This window comes from Mizuhopecten yessoensis, unplaced genomic scaffold, assembly GCF_002113885.1.
Source record: "Mizuhopecten yessoensis strain PY_sf001 unplaced genomic scaffold, ASM211388v2 scaffold10553, whole genome shotgun sequence".
NCBI classification, from domain to species: Eukaryota; Metazoa; Mollusca; class Bivalvia; order Pectinida; family Pectinidae; genus Mizuhopecten; species Mizuhopecten yessoensis.
The window spans coordinates 288,123-304,671 of record NW_018408604.1 but is presented as its reverse complement, the minus strand read 5'-3'; the positions used below and the strand labels follow the sequence as shown (position 1 = coordinate 304,671).

Below are 16,549 nucleotides of genomic sequence, written 5' to 3'. Positions count from 1 at the left end.
ACCTATACCCTCCAACACCCCCAATACCCCCACCCCCCATTAATCCCTAACCTATACCCTCAAACCCACCCCTACACCCCCACCCTACGCCGACTTTTCCTGTTGTTATATGTCTGTCTCTTTCATTCTCTCCTCTTAGCTGATTTTGCCTTCTTTATTCTGTTCTACCTATATTTATCAGGTCCCTGGTTATTTCTATCTCAAGGTAAAGGTCACTGTAAGAGGTCAAAGTTGAGCTCTTTCTCGTCTTCTTGAGATAATGATGAAATATAAATAAATGTTCACGAAGTGTACATTAATGCTAAAACAGGACCATTTATGGTCCTTTTTACGTAGAAGAAAATAATCAGTAGATGAACTTACTACTACGTATATGTAGATACTGCATGACCTCCCTGTATTAGATTTAATTATGAACAACATAAGTGTAGTCACGATATGCCTATTCTACGTCACTAAAGACTACCATTAAATGACTTTGGGCTTTAGCAATTAGGCGATATTATAGAAGTTATACACTAAAGGTATAGAAATATTTTATAAAAATCAGTATTATTATTTTTTTCTTATTTGTTGCAAACTGATAGTTAAATTTCAGATATTTGCGATCTTTGGACTCCAATGAAATACTATTCAGATATTTGTGATCTTTAGACTCAAATGAAATAATAAAACATATATATATATATGAATTTCAGCTGTCAAATCGCAGAGAAAGTTTTAAAGATATTTTAACAACCACAATTTGAATTCAAAATTATTCCCATAGTAGATTACAGTATTTCTAAGAACATATTTTAATCAAATATCCTTTAGACTTCAATTATACCAACTTTGCTTTTGTCAAATATCTTAATACTTCTAGATAAAACTAAATTTTATTAAAAAAAGATGCTGAATTTAATTGTTGATATTTCAGATCTCCCAACAGTTACGATTGGTCAGTCTTCCTACACAGTGACCACCGGTCAGTCTCTGACCTTGACCTGTACCGTGTCTGCTTCTCCTGCGATAAACAGTCTTGTATGGAAGAAGATACGAGGTGGCGTCACTTCAACAATTTCAACGTCGGGGAGCAGTAAATACTCCGGAGCAACTGTTAATAACCCCTCCCTGACGATCTCTAGTACTGACAACACAGACGAGGGATACTATTACTGTGAAGCTACAAATGCTGTCGGAACCAGCGACAGTACACAGGCCTACCTGTCCGTCACAGGAAGTAAGTGTTTATTTTAGGCCCCTGTCGTGTGTCCGTTTCACCCGGTTTGTCTGTTTATAAATGTAACATTTTTGGGTATAAATCCTGACGGACCTGCAAATGTTTATGCAGGCCTTACGAGGCTTAATTTGCCAAGGCTTGCCTGTAAACAGCATCAGATTACTAGGTCCGACCATATTTCATAAACAAACAACTTTGGTCCAACTGGTTCAACTGTTTGGATCACAATAATTACAGAATTATCACTGAATAATTATACTTATACACGGGGCAAAGAAGTAATTCCAACAGTGTGGACAGGCTTAGGTTGTCAAATTTTCAGGGCGATCCGCTCCTTTATCAAGACACAGTGAAACAGAGCAGTAACATGTACATATACATCATATTACAAGAAGATAGAACTGATATACTATAATAGAAAATATAGCTATTATATAAAACCAATAGTCCCCTTGGCTAAAGACAGCCGAAGGCAGCAATTAAGCTGAGAGCATCGCGGACAAGGAACGCTGATAGTCTAAATATCAGAACGCTCGCTGGCTCTGCTCTATAGCGAAAGTGCACTAAGACGTCTCGCCCAATGAAACACAACAACGACCTGCCAAATGATAACCGTTGTGTTTCATTGGGCGAGTCGTCTTAGTGCACTTTCGCTATAGATTCAGGCCTCTTGTTTTGGGAACACTGTTGATTACACTTAGTTCATTTTCATCCTTATTATTTTTCATAAAAAGCCTCCAAGGTATGTCTTTCTTTTAGGAAATGATTTATAAAAGGGGTTTTCAAGTGACATACACGAAAAAACACACTTTCTAATACATATTTATAGTTTTTGGCAGTGGTACGGGATCCTTGATTTTGGAAGAAGACAAACACTATAGATAATTTACTTCTGTATTGCAGGTACACCGACTGTTGTGATTGGTCAAACAACATACTCCTTTACGACTGGTCAGTCAGCCACGCTTGGCTGCACAGTGACCGCTGTTCCCGCGGCAACCTCAATCGCCTGGGAAAAAACAGACACCAACGGGAACACAAATACAATCAACGTGAACGGAGTCAAGTACACCGGAGGGACAACAGGGACCCCCTCTTTGACGATCGTCTCCTCGGTAACCACAGACTCGGGGAACTACCGTTGCAGCGCCACAAATAGTATCGGGACGGGACAGAGTGAACAGACGTACCTGTACATCACCGGAGGTACGAAACGGGGCTAAAAATAGATTTCGCACTCAAAATAACCCTTCCATATTAGGAGTGTCACAATAATTGCCTAAAGTATATGTAAGGAAAACTGCGATACGTTTAATGATCCATTCCCAGAGGTAAAATTGCTATTTTTTTTAACGTGCTATGATCTGTCACTCGTAGAAGAATGGATTGTAAAAATACAGTGTCAAACTAAGGTATGAATCATACACATTTAACAAATTTAATCTTTTGGTGTTTTTTTTCAATTTTCAATGTTTGATTGAAAGTTGTAGTTTTGGGTTGCAGAAAAATTCTAGAATCAGAAGAGATAATGCCTCGATCAACAAGGAAACCTTTAAATTGACAAAACATGAAAGATTTTCTAGGGTTTACCAGGGGATAGTGTCTAAGTGGGAACATTTCTGAGTGTGGAAATGTTCGTAATGTGAGCCTTTAAACTGATTGCAGTATGGACATTTTTGCATTAGCAATATAGTTCTGAAATCTTTATATTCCATTTTTGTTTGATATTTAGAATCTCTGTGTGGATATTTTTGGAATTTTATTTACTCCACGCAAAATATGTGAACATTTCTCAAATATTTATTATATAGTGTATAAATATACAACCCAGCCTAACAAGGATTTGTATTCATCTTCAGACCTGCCGACTGTGACTGTTAGCCAAACCACTTACTCAGTCGTCACTGGTCAGTCGGTCACCCTAAGCTGCCAGGTATCCGGAACACCAGTGGTCACCACCGTTGCATGGAAACGGAGTAAAAATGGAGTGACCTCCACCTTGACCATAGATGGGTCCAACTACAGCGGTAGTACAACGGGCAGTCCATCCCTGATCATCAGTAGTGTCGACAGTGGCGATACAGCTTCGTATTTCTGTACCGCATCAAACGCTGTGGGGACCTCAACCAGCAACACGATTTTCTTAACTGTAACTGGCAGTAAGTTTGTTATGATTACCGTTTTATGGTTTTCAAATATTTACGTAAGAGAGGGATTTTCTGTTTGACCAGAACTATTTCATACTTTTTTGGTCATTTTTTTGTCAAGAAAGTGTCAAACTATTTTAGAGAATTTATTTAGGGAGTTTTAGGCAATTATATTAAATTGATTTGGTCCATGCTCATTGCCAAATAAAAAAAATACTAATACTATGGTAAAAATGTACAAAAAAAATAAATAATCATTTTCCTGCCAATTTATTAAAAGTTCTTTTGGCAAGCAGAAATGAAAAAATAATTATAAGATTAATAAGATTTAAATTTTTTATGAAAAAAGTTGGTAATTGAAAGTGTGAACTTTGTTTTTGACTTAGATACCCCAGTAGTGTCAGCCAATCAGGACTCCTATTCCGTCACTACCGGCAACTCGGTCACGCTCCACTGTTCTGTGTTCGCCGTGCCAGCAGCCACGTCGGTCCAGTGGGAACGAACCAGAAACAGTGTCACGTCTAGTATGAACATAAACAGTGTGGATTACGGGGGATCCAGCGTCAGTTCTCCGTCCCTGGAAATATACAGCGCAGAGACGTCGGACACGGGCGTGTACGTCTGTAGGGCGACCAACACAGTGGGCACAGGACAGAGTGTTTCTATAACACTGAGTGTTACAGGCAGTAAGTTAAGCACTATTTATATGATATCATTGTGACGATCACACTCGGTGTTTCGGGCTGTTTACATTTCTAACGTGACCCTCTAGGTTTAGGATAAAAGGTAATACACTCAATGATGTGAATCTGTCAATTGTGGACAATCCCACTTAAAAAAACCTGTTAAATGAAGTTTCAACATATTTTATTGTAAAATAAACCCAAATTAATGTATCAGACTAAAGTCTTACTATATAAACTTACAAAGACCTGCTGCATATATAAACCTGTACTAAAGTATAATAGGACTATCCATATATAAACCTGTACTAAAGTATAATAGGACTATCCATTTTTGAAAACCTGTAACAAGTGGTACCATATCTCTATTTCTAAATAGTAAACGATTTTGTTTTGTTTTTCTAATTTTCAAGTTCCTTATCTAAAAAACTGACAACATTTTGAAAGTGTTGTGAATGGTGAACTCAACTTTACCTCGAAAATTAAATTTCACAAATTATATGGGTCAGTGATGAGACTCGGGATACTCAGCACCTGGGCCCGTATTCATGAAACTGTTCTCATGCACAAGCATTGATTTTGAGCTCAAGCCTAATTATTTTTTCTGGTTATAACTTAATTAATAAATCTTAAAGCCAAATACTGTTTTCAATGTTTACATATGACTTTTTGATCGTTTGACATGATCTAAGCAAGTTAAAAGAAGGTTGGCTTGAGCACAGAATCCATGCTTGAGCATGACAACGGTTTCATGAATACGGGCCCTGATGATTGTGCCTGGGTATTCAAGTGAGTTGATTCACAAATTTAACCTACATACTTTTCAGGAAAAGGTTATAATTGAAAATTAATTTTAAAGATCGAAATCAAATGAGCAAGAGTTGGGTATTTTGTTTCTGTAATAAAATGAAATTCAAATAAAACACTGACGTTCTGTCACATGACGTTATTTTACACTGAATTATATACATACAAAAATTAATCTCTTGGTAAAACTATTGAAAGTTATAACAAGGAAAGAGAAATTTTATAGATATTATTATTTTTTATTGGCAGATATTCCAACCGTGACAATTGCCCAAAGTTCCTACAGCGTAACCACTGGTACCACGGCAACGCTGTCTTGCACGATATCCGGAATTCCAGCCTCCAGCATTGTTACCTGGCAGAAAACACGAAATAGTGCGACAAGCACAGTGACCATAGATGGTGCTAAATACAACGGAGGAAGCATCGCTTCACCGTCCCTGATTATCAGCAATACTGACAGTAACGACGAGGGTAGCTACGTCTGCCAAGCCACCAACAGTGTCGGAACCGGGTCAAGCTCTTCCACTACGCTGACCGTTACAGGATGTAAGTAGGTCAAGGTCATAAACTGGTCAACAATTAAGGTGACCCATGTTCACTAAACATCTTTACCATGAAGGTTTTTGCCCGTTTCTTTAATTTCCCTCACATTGGTTGACATTTTCACCGCCATTTATTTCTATTTATTTACATTGGTTATAAGATATAGTTTAAACTTATACAAAACTGAAATTTCTTTGTTGTGAAATCACTTCAGATTTATAAACATGGTGATATTTACAGCAATTTGAATCCTCAGAATTTAAAGCTGATGATGTCAAATATTTTGAAAAACAATTTTAACTTTAAAGTTTGAGAATCAAAAAACAGTGCTTGAATCATATTGAATTGAAAAATGTTTTTTGCCAACAGCTGTTCCATCTGTGAGCATCGTGCAGAATCAGTACACCGTGACTAAGGGAAGTAGTATCACGCTCCAGTGCACAGTCTCCGCCTCCCCGACAGCCACCTCCGTTACCTGGAAACGCATCTCAAATGCCGCGACCACGGTGATCACGGTTGATGGTACGAAGTACAGTGGATCATCCGTGAGCACTCCCTCCCTGACTATAAATAGCGCGGCCAGCGTGGATGCTGCAGCCTACATATGCACTGCCACCAACGTCGTTGGAGTAGGGGAGAGCTCTCAAACAGTCCTCGGTGTCTCGGGAGGTAAGTACATACATGTATAACAACAAATACACCGTAAAATTCCACACCACCTGCTCTAATAAGGATGACTCCATGGGGGTTAATAGCTTACCGTGAAAATCTGGATTTCGTCAGTTCTGAAGGTTAGTTTTTAGTATGACATTTTCTTAAAATGACTTGGTATTAGTTTTAAGGAATAAAAACAAAAACTGCTATGGAACATTATCTGCAGTCCTAGCTTTTTTTCATCAAATCCAGGAATACAAATTATATAGGGCGCTTTATAAATGTTGTATATTATTTATTATTTTATTATTATGAATACTTGAATGAAAATACAGGAGGCTGCGGTGTTCTGACTCTTTAGTCACTAGCCCTAAACTTCTGGGTCCCAGGTGGCTGGAGGCCTACATGAGGCAGACACCAGGTACTGGCTTCAGGTCATTAGTTTTCCTTCAGGTACTCCAGCTTTCCTCCACTACCAAAATCTGGCTCATCCTTAAATGACCATAGGTTTAAAGTACAAACAAACAAAATCAAATCAGACAAATAAAAAAAGACTGGAAGACTGGAGAGATAATAATAATTCCAATAATAATGAGGTTCTTATATACCGCTTTATCACAACCTAGTTAGTAGGTCGTCTCAAAGTGGTTCACAAATTATTATCCGTGGTTATAGGGTCTTTGCAACCAGCCAATACCTTTCTTAACTCCATGGAGAGCATACCGCCAGTCCTGCCATTTCGGTGCTCACAGCTAGCATTCTACAATTCTAGCATTGTGCCATGCCGTGACTCGAACCTGCAACCCTTTGGTCACAAGCTCGAGCTCGGCGTCCTACCACTAGACTACCGTCCCTCAGATGGAGAGATGGTCCAGAAACCTCCCTTGGGCCTCCCCCCCCAAAAAAAAATCTCAACAAAAAACTGGAAATTTAATAACTGCAATGACATGATCTGTGATCTAATACAAAATTTTCTTCTTGACAGATGTGCCTACAGTGACTGTTGGAGCTGCTAGCTACTCTGTTGTCACTGGGTCCTCTATAACTCTTGCCTGTAATGTTGCGGCCACTCCAGCAGCTAGCGCCATCTACTGGCAGCGTATCATCAGCGGTACCACCACCACAATGAACATTGACGAGGTCAACTATTTCGGTGGCTCACTTACGACACCTTCACTGACCATTCAGACATCGTCGTCCAGCGATGAGGGTTATTACATCTGCTCGGCCAGTAACAGCGTGGGCACTGGTCAGAGTGGCCAGACCTACTTGACCGTTACAGGAGGTAAGAACTTGACCATTACAGGTAGTGAGAACTTGACCACTCTTATTGGTGTTGGCATCTCACATTTCTGCGGTATGTTTTACATGTGATATATACAGTAATATTTCTAGATATTTATGTCCCCCAAAATGGAGTGGGGGGGACATATTGTGTTTATTTCATTTATTTTTCTTTTCTTTTCATTTATACATTTCCTTAGGAAATTTATGCATTTTACTGATATCATTAGGGTTGAGTTATACTTTCAATCTTAATTGTATGGAATGTGTGAAAAAGGCCAAATGAGAAATGTTTGTTTTCGGTTACCCTACCTTCCATAATTTTTTGTGTCTCCACAAAACCTTTTTTGGCAGTTATTAAGGAAGAACGATTAAATTCAAGATTATTCTCCTATATAAACCTTATTAGAAAAGGAAAAATTTAATACCTTAACCTATACCTACCCTAATATTTTCAGACATGTAACAGGAAACAAACATGGTTTTTTTTTGGCCTAATGTAGTATTTACTAACACACTCGGATTACTTAACTCATTCACCCCTGAAACACATTTGAACCCTTCCGATTCAAAGGTTGGAGTAGTTCAATATGAAATTTCAGGGGTGAATGAGTTAATTAATTTACAGTGCCAATATAACTGTGAATGTACTTATAATAACACAATCCTGCTCCTGTTTCAACCCTTTCACCACTGTAGACCATAATAGACTCATCCATATCACTGCATGGTAGAGTCTACTAAAGTTACATAGGGGTGAAAGGGTTAAATCCCTTGGGTACATTTGCTCAGCTAGTTTTTTTTTATTCCTTACATAGATTCAGAACACATGCTCATTTAGAGTTTAAGGATCCCCGTACCACTGCCAAAAACTGTAACTAAATGTTGCAAACTGGGTTTTTTCAACATGTCTATAGCTTTGATAAATCATTTCTGAAAAGAAAACCATACATTGCGGGACCTTTATGAGAAATAATATAGATGAAATAAACAAAATGTAATCAATGACAGTATTCTGAATGTTAAAAATTGCATCAGGGCTAGACCAAATTGATGTACCATCGCTCTAACTGATTGAGCTATCTGGTCAACAGAAAAGTCCTAGCCCTACTGTGCTACAGTTATATTAAATGGAATTTAAGGGGAGGTTACCCTAGCCCCACTGTGCTACAGTTATATTAAATGAAGTTAAAGGGAGGATACTCTAGCCCCACTGTGTTACAGTTATATTAAATGGCCGTGCCGGGGAGGTTACCCTAGACCCACTGTGCTACAGTGATATTAAATGAAGTTAAAGGGAGGATACTCTAGCCCCACTGTGCTACAGTGATATTAAATGAAGTTAAAGGGAGGATACTCGAGCCCCACTGTGCTAGAGTTATATTAAATGGAATTTAAGGGGAGGTTACCCTAGCCCCACTGTGCTACAGTTATATTGAATGGAGTTAAAGGGAGGATACTCTATAGAGGAAAGACCACAGTGCAGTGGGACAGAGGCCTTAAGGGTAGAGGGTACCACTGCATTAGTTGAAATTGTATAAAGAAGAGTTCCATTAGGAGTTTTTTGACTCAGAATATTCTTCCTTCTATATAAAAGATAAGGCAACACAAACAAGTTCTGGTTTAGAGTAACTTCCCCTGTTAAGGTTTTTTTCTGCTTTGCGGCCCATAAATTGGACATATATTTACTGTCTTGTTCAAACATAATCCCTGTATGACAATATTGGCAAAGTGTAAGCTTTCCAATGTAAAGGTCCTGGGTTCGACCCTACAGTTTCCTCATATCTTTTCTTTTACATTTTGTTTCCAAACATTAAAATTTTAAACAGCTATATAGATCTGTAAAAATGCATGGCAGCATGTGATTTTTGAGCAATATTTCCTTCGGAAAGTATTTAAGCAAAATATTTCCCAACATTGTCTGTAACAATGATAATATAATTTTCTGTTGATGTTTTCTGTTGGTTTGTATCACACATGTGTGATACAAGTTGTTGTATCACCATACTAGCCGGAACTACTTTTTATTGGAATCCCCTTGTCATGGCGAACTGAAAAATTCCTGGTATTTGCAAAAAATATCAAAGTTTATAAAATCTTTGTATCGATCTCTACCAAATACGTAAGGTAAGTGATAAAAGCAAGACCACACACATGTGTTTTTTCTAACTAATCAGAAAGCACTCATTTATTGCGCGGATTCATTCGTGCGCCCCAGTGCACTCGTGAATATTCGTCCCCGCAATAAACTTGTGCTTTCTGATTAGTTAGAAAAAACACAAGTGTGTGGTCTAGCATATATATATAATGTACCCTTTACCGAAAGCACTGTACATTTAAAAAAAATACCATATCTGAGATATTGTAAAAGATGTGAAAACATAAATTTTGCAAAAATAAGTACATTCACAGCAACTCTTTTACTTAGATTACTTATTCGCCTTTTTTGTTTATTTACCAATATTTACCTAATCAATTAACTATTGTCTGTATACTGTGAAATATTTGCCCAGTCAAACCTTCGCCTTTCGCCGATAAAATCCATATTCCATCAGTTTTAATTTCGCCCTTCACAATATATATATATACATGTATATAATGTTTACAAAGGTTCGCTGTAAATTGCTAGTTCACCCTCGTTACAGCGTGTGAAAAGGCGAAAATTAAATGACAGCGATAATTTCACAGTATACAGTATCAATTTACTTGAATTTATTTTTCTACATTTTCACTTTATTTGCTTATTTATTTATATTTTACTTTTTGTTTATTTACATATTTGTTTAGTTTTCACGGATGTTTACTAATAGTATTTCTCTAATTACTTTACTGTAGAAAAGAATTTTCATATCATTAGGTATTCCGAGTGTCAACATTACAGAGGACTCGTACACAGTTGTTGTGTCAAACTCAATAACAATTCCATGCACTGTCTCTGCAACCCCGAGTCTGACATCACTAAAATGGCAGCGAATCTCTAACGGAATAACCATAACGATAATCCCCGACGGCACCCATTATACCGGTGGCAGCCTGTCTAACCCCTCACTAACCATTATTAACACGCTCTCTGCTGATCAAGCGGCATACAAATGCCGTGCCACTAACGCGGCAGGCACAGGTGAGGACCAGACCTACCTCACGATTACAGGAAGTAAGTTGAGACAAGTTTTCTGCTAAGCATGGATGTGATTGATTGTTTTCTTTGATTTCCAAAAGTTATTTTGGTTAATTTCAGTATAACATAGGTGTCAGCCTCTGAAACCTCCAATGAGAGAGATCTCCCTCATTCCACATTTCAAACGAGGGAGAAAGTGCATGAAACTGCTTTGCTCAATTTGTCTTTCTCCTTTTATGTATCAAAATAACTCCAAGAAGGAATTCTTTTGATTCAGACACGCCTGCTATGATCATTACACACACCCTGCAGTAACTAGGAGATCATTTGACTTGTCTTTTCTTTTTGCTGCTACTGTTACTATGTCTATCGTGATACATATCGTATCGTGACCACAGTATCATGATACGTATCGTATCGTGACCACAGTATCATGTTACGTATTGTATCGTGACCACAGTATCATGATACGTATCGTATCGTGACCACAGTATCATGATACGTATCGTATCGTGACCACAGTATCGTGATACATATCGTATCGTGACCACAGTATCGTGATACATATCGTATCGTGACCACAGTATCGTGATACGTATCGTATTGTGACCACAGTATCGTGATGCGTATCGTATCGTGACCACAGTATCATGATACGTATCGTATCGTGACCACAGTATTGTGATGCGTATCGTATCGTGACCACAGTATTGTGATGCGTATCGTATCGTGACCACAGTATCGTGATACGTATTGTATCGTCATGTTAATGTATCGTTGTAGCCCCCTAGTAGGCTACATTGACTCTATACATGTCCAATAGGCATTAAAGCTTCATATCATGTTGATGCATATTTAGGAACCTCTATAAGATTTGCAAAAACTTGTTCATGTTTTTCTATCAGAAATACTCTCTTACTACTGTTCTAAGTATTTCAATAAAAAGTACTAATATAATATACTAATTATCCTATCAAAAATTGTAATTACCATAAGTAAAACATTTCCTGTAAATATTTTCCATAAAATTCCTAATAATTTTCCGCCTTAGAAAATTCCTATAAATATTTTATATTTTCCTATTAACAATTTCCAACATATATTCACTTTTTTTGCAAATGATTTATAACAAATTGATTATGTTCGACCGTTAATTTTTGACCATCGTTTTTACCTAAAAATTCTTTTCACTATTTAGTCTTTGTATAAAATCTTTTACTTTCCTTGCTGAATGTTCCTATTAAAAATATATGAAAGCTAATAATTAAAGTTCCATCAAATTTTAACACACACTAACTAACCTTTTAACAAACAAAGTTATGTCACTTTAATGCTCTTTGCTAGCTATCACTTGAAAAACATTATCATTACCTTCATAGATAATATTCTAATTATATGCATGATGATTAAAATGTAATTTTGATTTGAAATATATATTCTATCGAATGTTTTTAATGGCTTTTAAAAACGTAATATTGTCAGCATGCATTTTAAAAACAATTTCTTTGTCTTATGTTTCAGTTTCATTTCAGGAATTTACTTTATTACTAATTAATGAAAAAATAATAAAAAAAAAATCAACATTTGTCTCTTGTTTTTATTTTTGATGTAGCTAATTTGTTTACGATTACACAAAAAAATGTATATTTCTACTTAGTTTCAAATAATTAATTCACTTGGCATAAAGGCCAAACATGTAATAGATCTGGCATGTTATGTATGCATGATGTAGCACAGATTTTGTACTAACAATATTCCCATTAAGAGAGTGAAAATATTATATTCAATACGGTTTCCACCACTGTACTACATATATCATTTTTGTTTCTTGATTACAATCATGTATTTAATTGATTTGTTGTAAGAATTCTTAAAAATATTTTTTGGGGTATTTTGACTCCAACCAGATTTAAGTTTGACTTCCCTATTTCATAATTCTGGTTGACTCCCTGAGGTATATTAGTGGTTAGCTCCCTTAGACGTTTGTTATTGACCCTTTAAGTAAGTATTTATGATTAAAAAAATCCAGATGTTTGTTTTTATCCTCCAGTTGATTTAAGATTGAAACCTCCAGATGAAGTAAAAGTTGAATTTGGCATAAGGAAATGTTTTTAAAAGTAAATAAACCCAAAAATATCTGCACATGAATTTATACTTATATTATCTTATAGGTTATTTAGAATATATAGGTTTCAAAATTATTGCCGACTTGAAAATGTCCAGCCCATGACCATTTTCAAGAATCGCAATGCGAACATTTTCACATGCAAGAATTAACCAAGGTGTCTATTATTTACAATATATGTATTCATGTTTGACTACCGTTGTTGGTACTTTCAATTGACACCTCTCAAGGAAACATTTATATTTGTCACCCTCAGTTGATATCTATGATTGGCTTAATACCCCTGTTGGTACTTGCAATTGACATCCCTCCAGTAAACATTTATATTTGTCACCCTCAGTTGATATTTATGATTGGCTTAATACCCCTGTTGGTACTTGCAATTGACATCCCTCCAGTAAATATTTATATTTGTCACCCTCAGTTGATATTTATAACCTCTTTATCCCGACCAGGCGTTCCTGCAGTAACTATCCCTCAGACTTCCTACAGCGTCGTCAGGGGTAGCAGCATCACCATCCCCTGTACCGTGTCGTCATCACCATCCGCAACAAGCATCGTGTGGGAACGCATCATTAATGGTGCCGCATCTACACTGACCATTGATGGGACGAAATGGTCCGGAGGGTCACTCAGTGTACCGTCTTTGACCATCAGTAACTCGGCCACCAGTGACCAGGCTTATTACGTGTGTAAAGCTACCAACTCTGTAGGGACAGGACAGAGTTCACAATCGTACCTCACGGTCACAGGAAGTGAGTATCTATAGAAGGGTTTGTGTGGGTCGGTGCTTGCCTTTTAACAAAATGGCTTGAGTTTTGTGTTCAAGGTTTGAATCCCCTGCCTGATTACGTGGGATTTTTTCAGTTACCTGGGTTTCCTACGACACTAAGACCCCAAGCATGCTTCCATCTGGAGGCTGTGAAATGCTTTTTACGTTTAAAAGAATCATTGTCTGAACAATTATTTGTAAAACTGTTATAAGCCAATCTTTTTTTTCATTTAAACTAATTTTTGCTAGGGCAGTTTCAATTGTTATCCTGAAGCCTAAAATTCCAGTTGTTCCTGCAAGAATGTTGTTTAGTGTAAATTACTGAAAACAAGTATCCACAAATATCACTTTAGGGGTATGTATAAAATATCTCTTTATGCTAATGTTTAAAATAAGTATCCACAAAAATCTAGCTAAACTAACGTATAAAATAAGAATCCACAAATATCAAATGAAACTAACATATAAAATAAGTATCCACAAAAATCTAACGCGACTGCTTTGTTTTCCACCAGGTGTACCTGTGGCGACTATCAGCCAATCACAATACACTGTAGTCCAGGGCGTGTCCAAGACCATCGACTGTACAGTATCTGCCTCTCCTGCAGCCAATTCCGTCTCGTGGGAGCGGATCAACGGAGGAGTGACCACCACGTTGACCATGGACGGCACCAAGTTCTCTGGAGGTCAGCTTAGTACGCCATCCTTGACCATCATCAGTGCGGCCAGCAGTGACCAGGGTTACTACGTATGTACAGCGATGAACAGCGTCGGAATCGGCAGGAGCTCCCAGGCCTATCTCACAGTCACGGGCAGTAAGTGATGGTCTCCACCTTAAACTCATACGACGTTCGCTCTACTACTTTAGTTCTGTCTCTAAAGGGTAACATCGTATAACAGCTTTCAAGACGACCTCTTTAAATATATAAGAAAAAAATCAACAACTTATAGGGTTCGGAGATTAAAATTGCAACAGGGCGAGGTTGGGATTCAAATTCTGAACTAATGGATGCAATACTGTTGCTCTAACCCACTGACCTACCTGATTGCGGTAGTCCCCTGGCCTTGATTGTTTAAAGGATGTTCAACTTTAACCAGTGGTCAGTGAAAAAGCCAAATTATTGCCAATAAGAAACAGCAGCTTTCAAATTGAAATAAATCCTCAAAACACATCAATGTGATCTGCCTTAACCCAGTTTCACCCCTAGGTAACTTGAGTAGACTCTGCCATACATTCATCTGGATGAGTCCATGATGGCCTACAGTGGTGAAAGGGTTAACTAATATGTAGCAGTTAAATGTGGAATATTCTAGATTTTGTTGTATTCAAATTTTGAAATTTTCCGTAACCACTGACTCAACAACTAAGGCTAATCAGCATTTGAGCAACCTTCGCCTGGTCTATTATCAGTCAAACCCAAAACGAAGTTAAATGGAGGTAACTATATTGATGAGAAACTACAGAAATATTCTCATATGTTTTACCTGCACTGGGACAAGGGTTCCTTAACCCATTCACCCCTAAAGTTACATTGAACCTTACCAAATCAAAGACTGGGTAAGTCCAGTTAGAATATGTAGGGGTGAATGAGTTAATATGTTATCTATTTCTCTGCCACAGGTGCACCTACCGTGACCATTGGTTCATCAACATACACCGTTGTCATCGGCAACACCATCACGCTTGGCTGCACATTTACCTCAAGTCCCTCAGCAACCTCACTGAAGTGGGAGAAATTCGTCAACGGTGTCGCCTCAACAATCACAATTGACGGGACGAAGTATGGTGGCGGAAGTCTAAGCTCGCCAGACCTGACCATCAATACGGCGGCCTCCAGTGACCAGCTGTATTACAAATGTTCCGTGTCTAACAGTGTCGGCGAGGGTAGCAGTAGTCAAACCTACCTCTATGTTACCGGCAGTAAGTATACCGATCAAAGTATATCAAACCTTTATCAGTGAGGATTATACGAATCTGTTTAAGCCTTCGCTTTCTTATTACAGCCGCAAGGGGGATTGATCGAGGGACGTGTCAACTTATGTTTGACCCATCCCGTTGCGTGAATGTCCTGTCCTGTCCCAAATCAGGGTCATTTCTTTTAGGGACTTCATTTCTGAACTAATAACAATCAAACTTAGACATCAGTCTACTATGAGAATAACTATATTTACATTGTAGTTCCTATTCCATGATCAATGTTTCCATTACTATTCATTCAATTTGTCAAGCAATGACACTACTTTGCATAGGTTTCAGGGCATTTATTGTGTCTCAGTCAGTATCAATTTTTCAGGTTAATATCAACACTCACACACTCTTCAACAGATTCATAATTGATAAATATGTAAGAGGAATATTATCGCTGTGATTAACTGTATATAACTGAAACTCTGTTTCTAGATATCCCATCTGTAAGTGTTAGTCAGACCTCGTACAGTATTGGCTATGGAAGTTCAGTCACCCTGAACTGTGCCGTCACGTCAACACCAGCCGCTAGCTCAGTCTTCTGGGAGCACACAGACTCAAACGGTGTCACTTCCACCGTGACGATCGGTTCAGGCTATCAGGGAAGCACATTAAGCTCTCCGTCGCTGGTCATCTCCTCGGCCGCGCTCGCTGACCAGGGCTCGTATTACTGCAAGGCGACCAACAACGTGGGAACAGGAACCAGTAGTCAGGTCTACCTCTACGTCACTGGAGGTAGGTGTGGTCAACACGATTATTTTACGTTAAAAAAATAATTGTTTCGTTTCTGTTTACTGGTGATAACCTTTTTTTTTCAAATTTTCTTTTTCAATTTTTTTTTTAATCCTCACGATTTGAAGCTTGTCCGTCTGTCCATCTGTCTGTCTCTTTGTCACACATCTATTTCTGCATAATATATCAAGTTTTTGTGACCCAGTCACTTTCAAACTTCTCACACTCCTGGTTTACCTCCCTTTCTTACTTGGGTTTGCCTTTCGGGGCAAAGGTCATGGCCACAACTTTCAGGAAATAGGTTTCTGCACAAAAGCTAGAGTTTTTGTGTACGATTATAGAGATCTTTTTCAATTTCATAGATTGTTTCCTTATCAAAGATGCTTCCAAGGGATTGTTTCGATGGTCGAAAAGTCAAAGGTCAAGGTCACTGTAACTATAAATAGAAAATTGTTTTCTGCACAAAAGCTTAATTAGTTCCTGTAGACTGATA

At 37.8% G+C, this 16,549-nt stretch overlaps 1 protein-coding gene across 1 annotated transcript in view; it reads left to right on the top strand.

The window, feature by feature from the left end:
* Positions 1 to 16,549, top strand: part of LOC110461058 (hemicentin-1-like) — a 92,037-nt gene that overhangs the window by 65,142 nt on the left and 10,346 nt on the right. Inside the window, exons 24-34 of the mRNA XM_021514336.1 lie at positions 920 to 1,222; positions 2,126 to 2,428; positions 3,082 to 3,381; positions 3,756 to 4,055; positions 5,109 to 5,408; positions 5,775 to 6,074; positions 7,045 to 7,344; positions 13,042 to 13,341; positions 13,874 to 14,173; positions 14,980 to 15,279; positions 15,760 to 16,059. Coding sequence (XP_021370011.1) covers positions 920 to 1,222; positions 2,126 to 2,428; positions 3,082 to 3,381; positions 3,756 to 4,055; positions 5,109 to 5,408; positions 5,775 to 6,074; positions 7,045 to 7,344; positions 13,042 to 13,341; positions 13,874 to 14,173; positions 14,980 to 15,279; positions 15,760 to 16,059 — 3,306 coding nt within the window. The remainder of the gene's footprint in view (positions 1 to 919; positions 1,223 to 2,125; positions 2,429 to 3,081; positions 3,382 to 3,755; positions 4,056 to 5,108; positions 5,409 to 5,774; positions 6,075 to 7,044; positions 7,345 to 13,041; positions 13,342 to 13,873; positions 14,174 to 14,979; positions 15,280 to 15,759; positions 16,060 to 16,549) is intronic.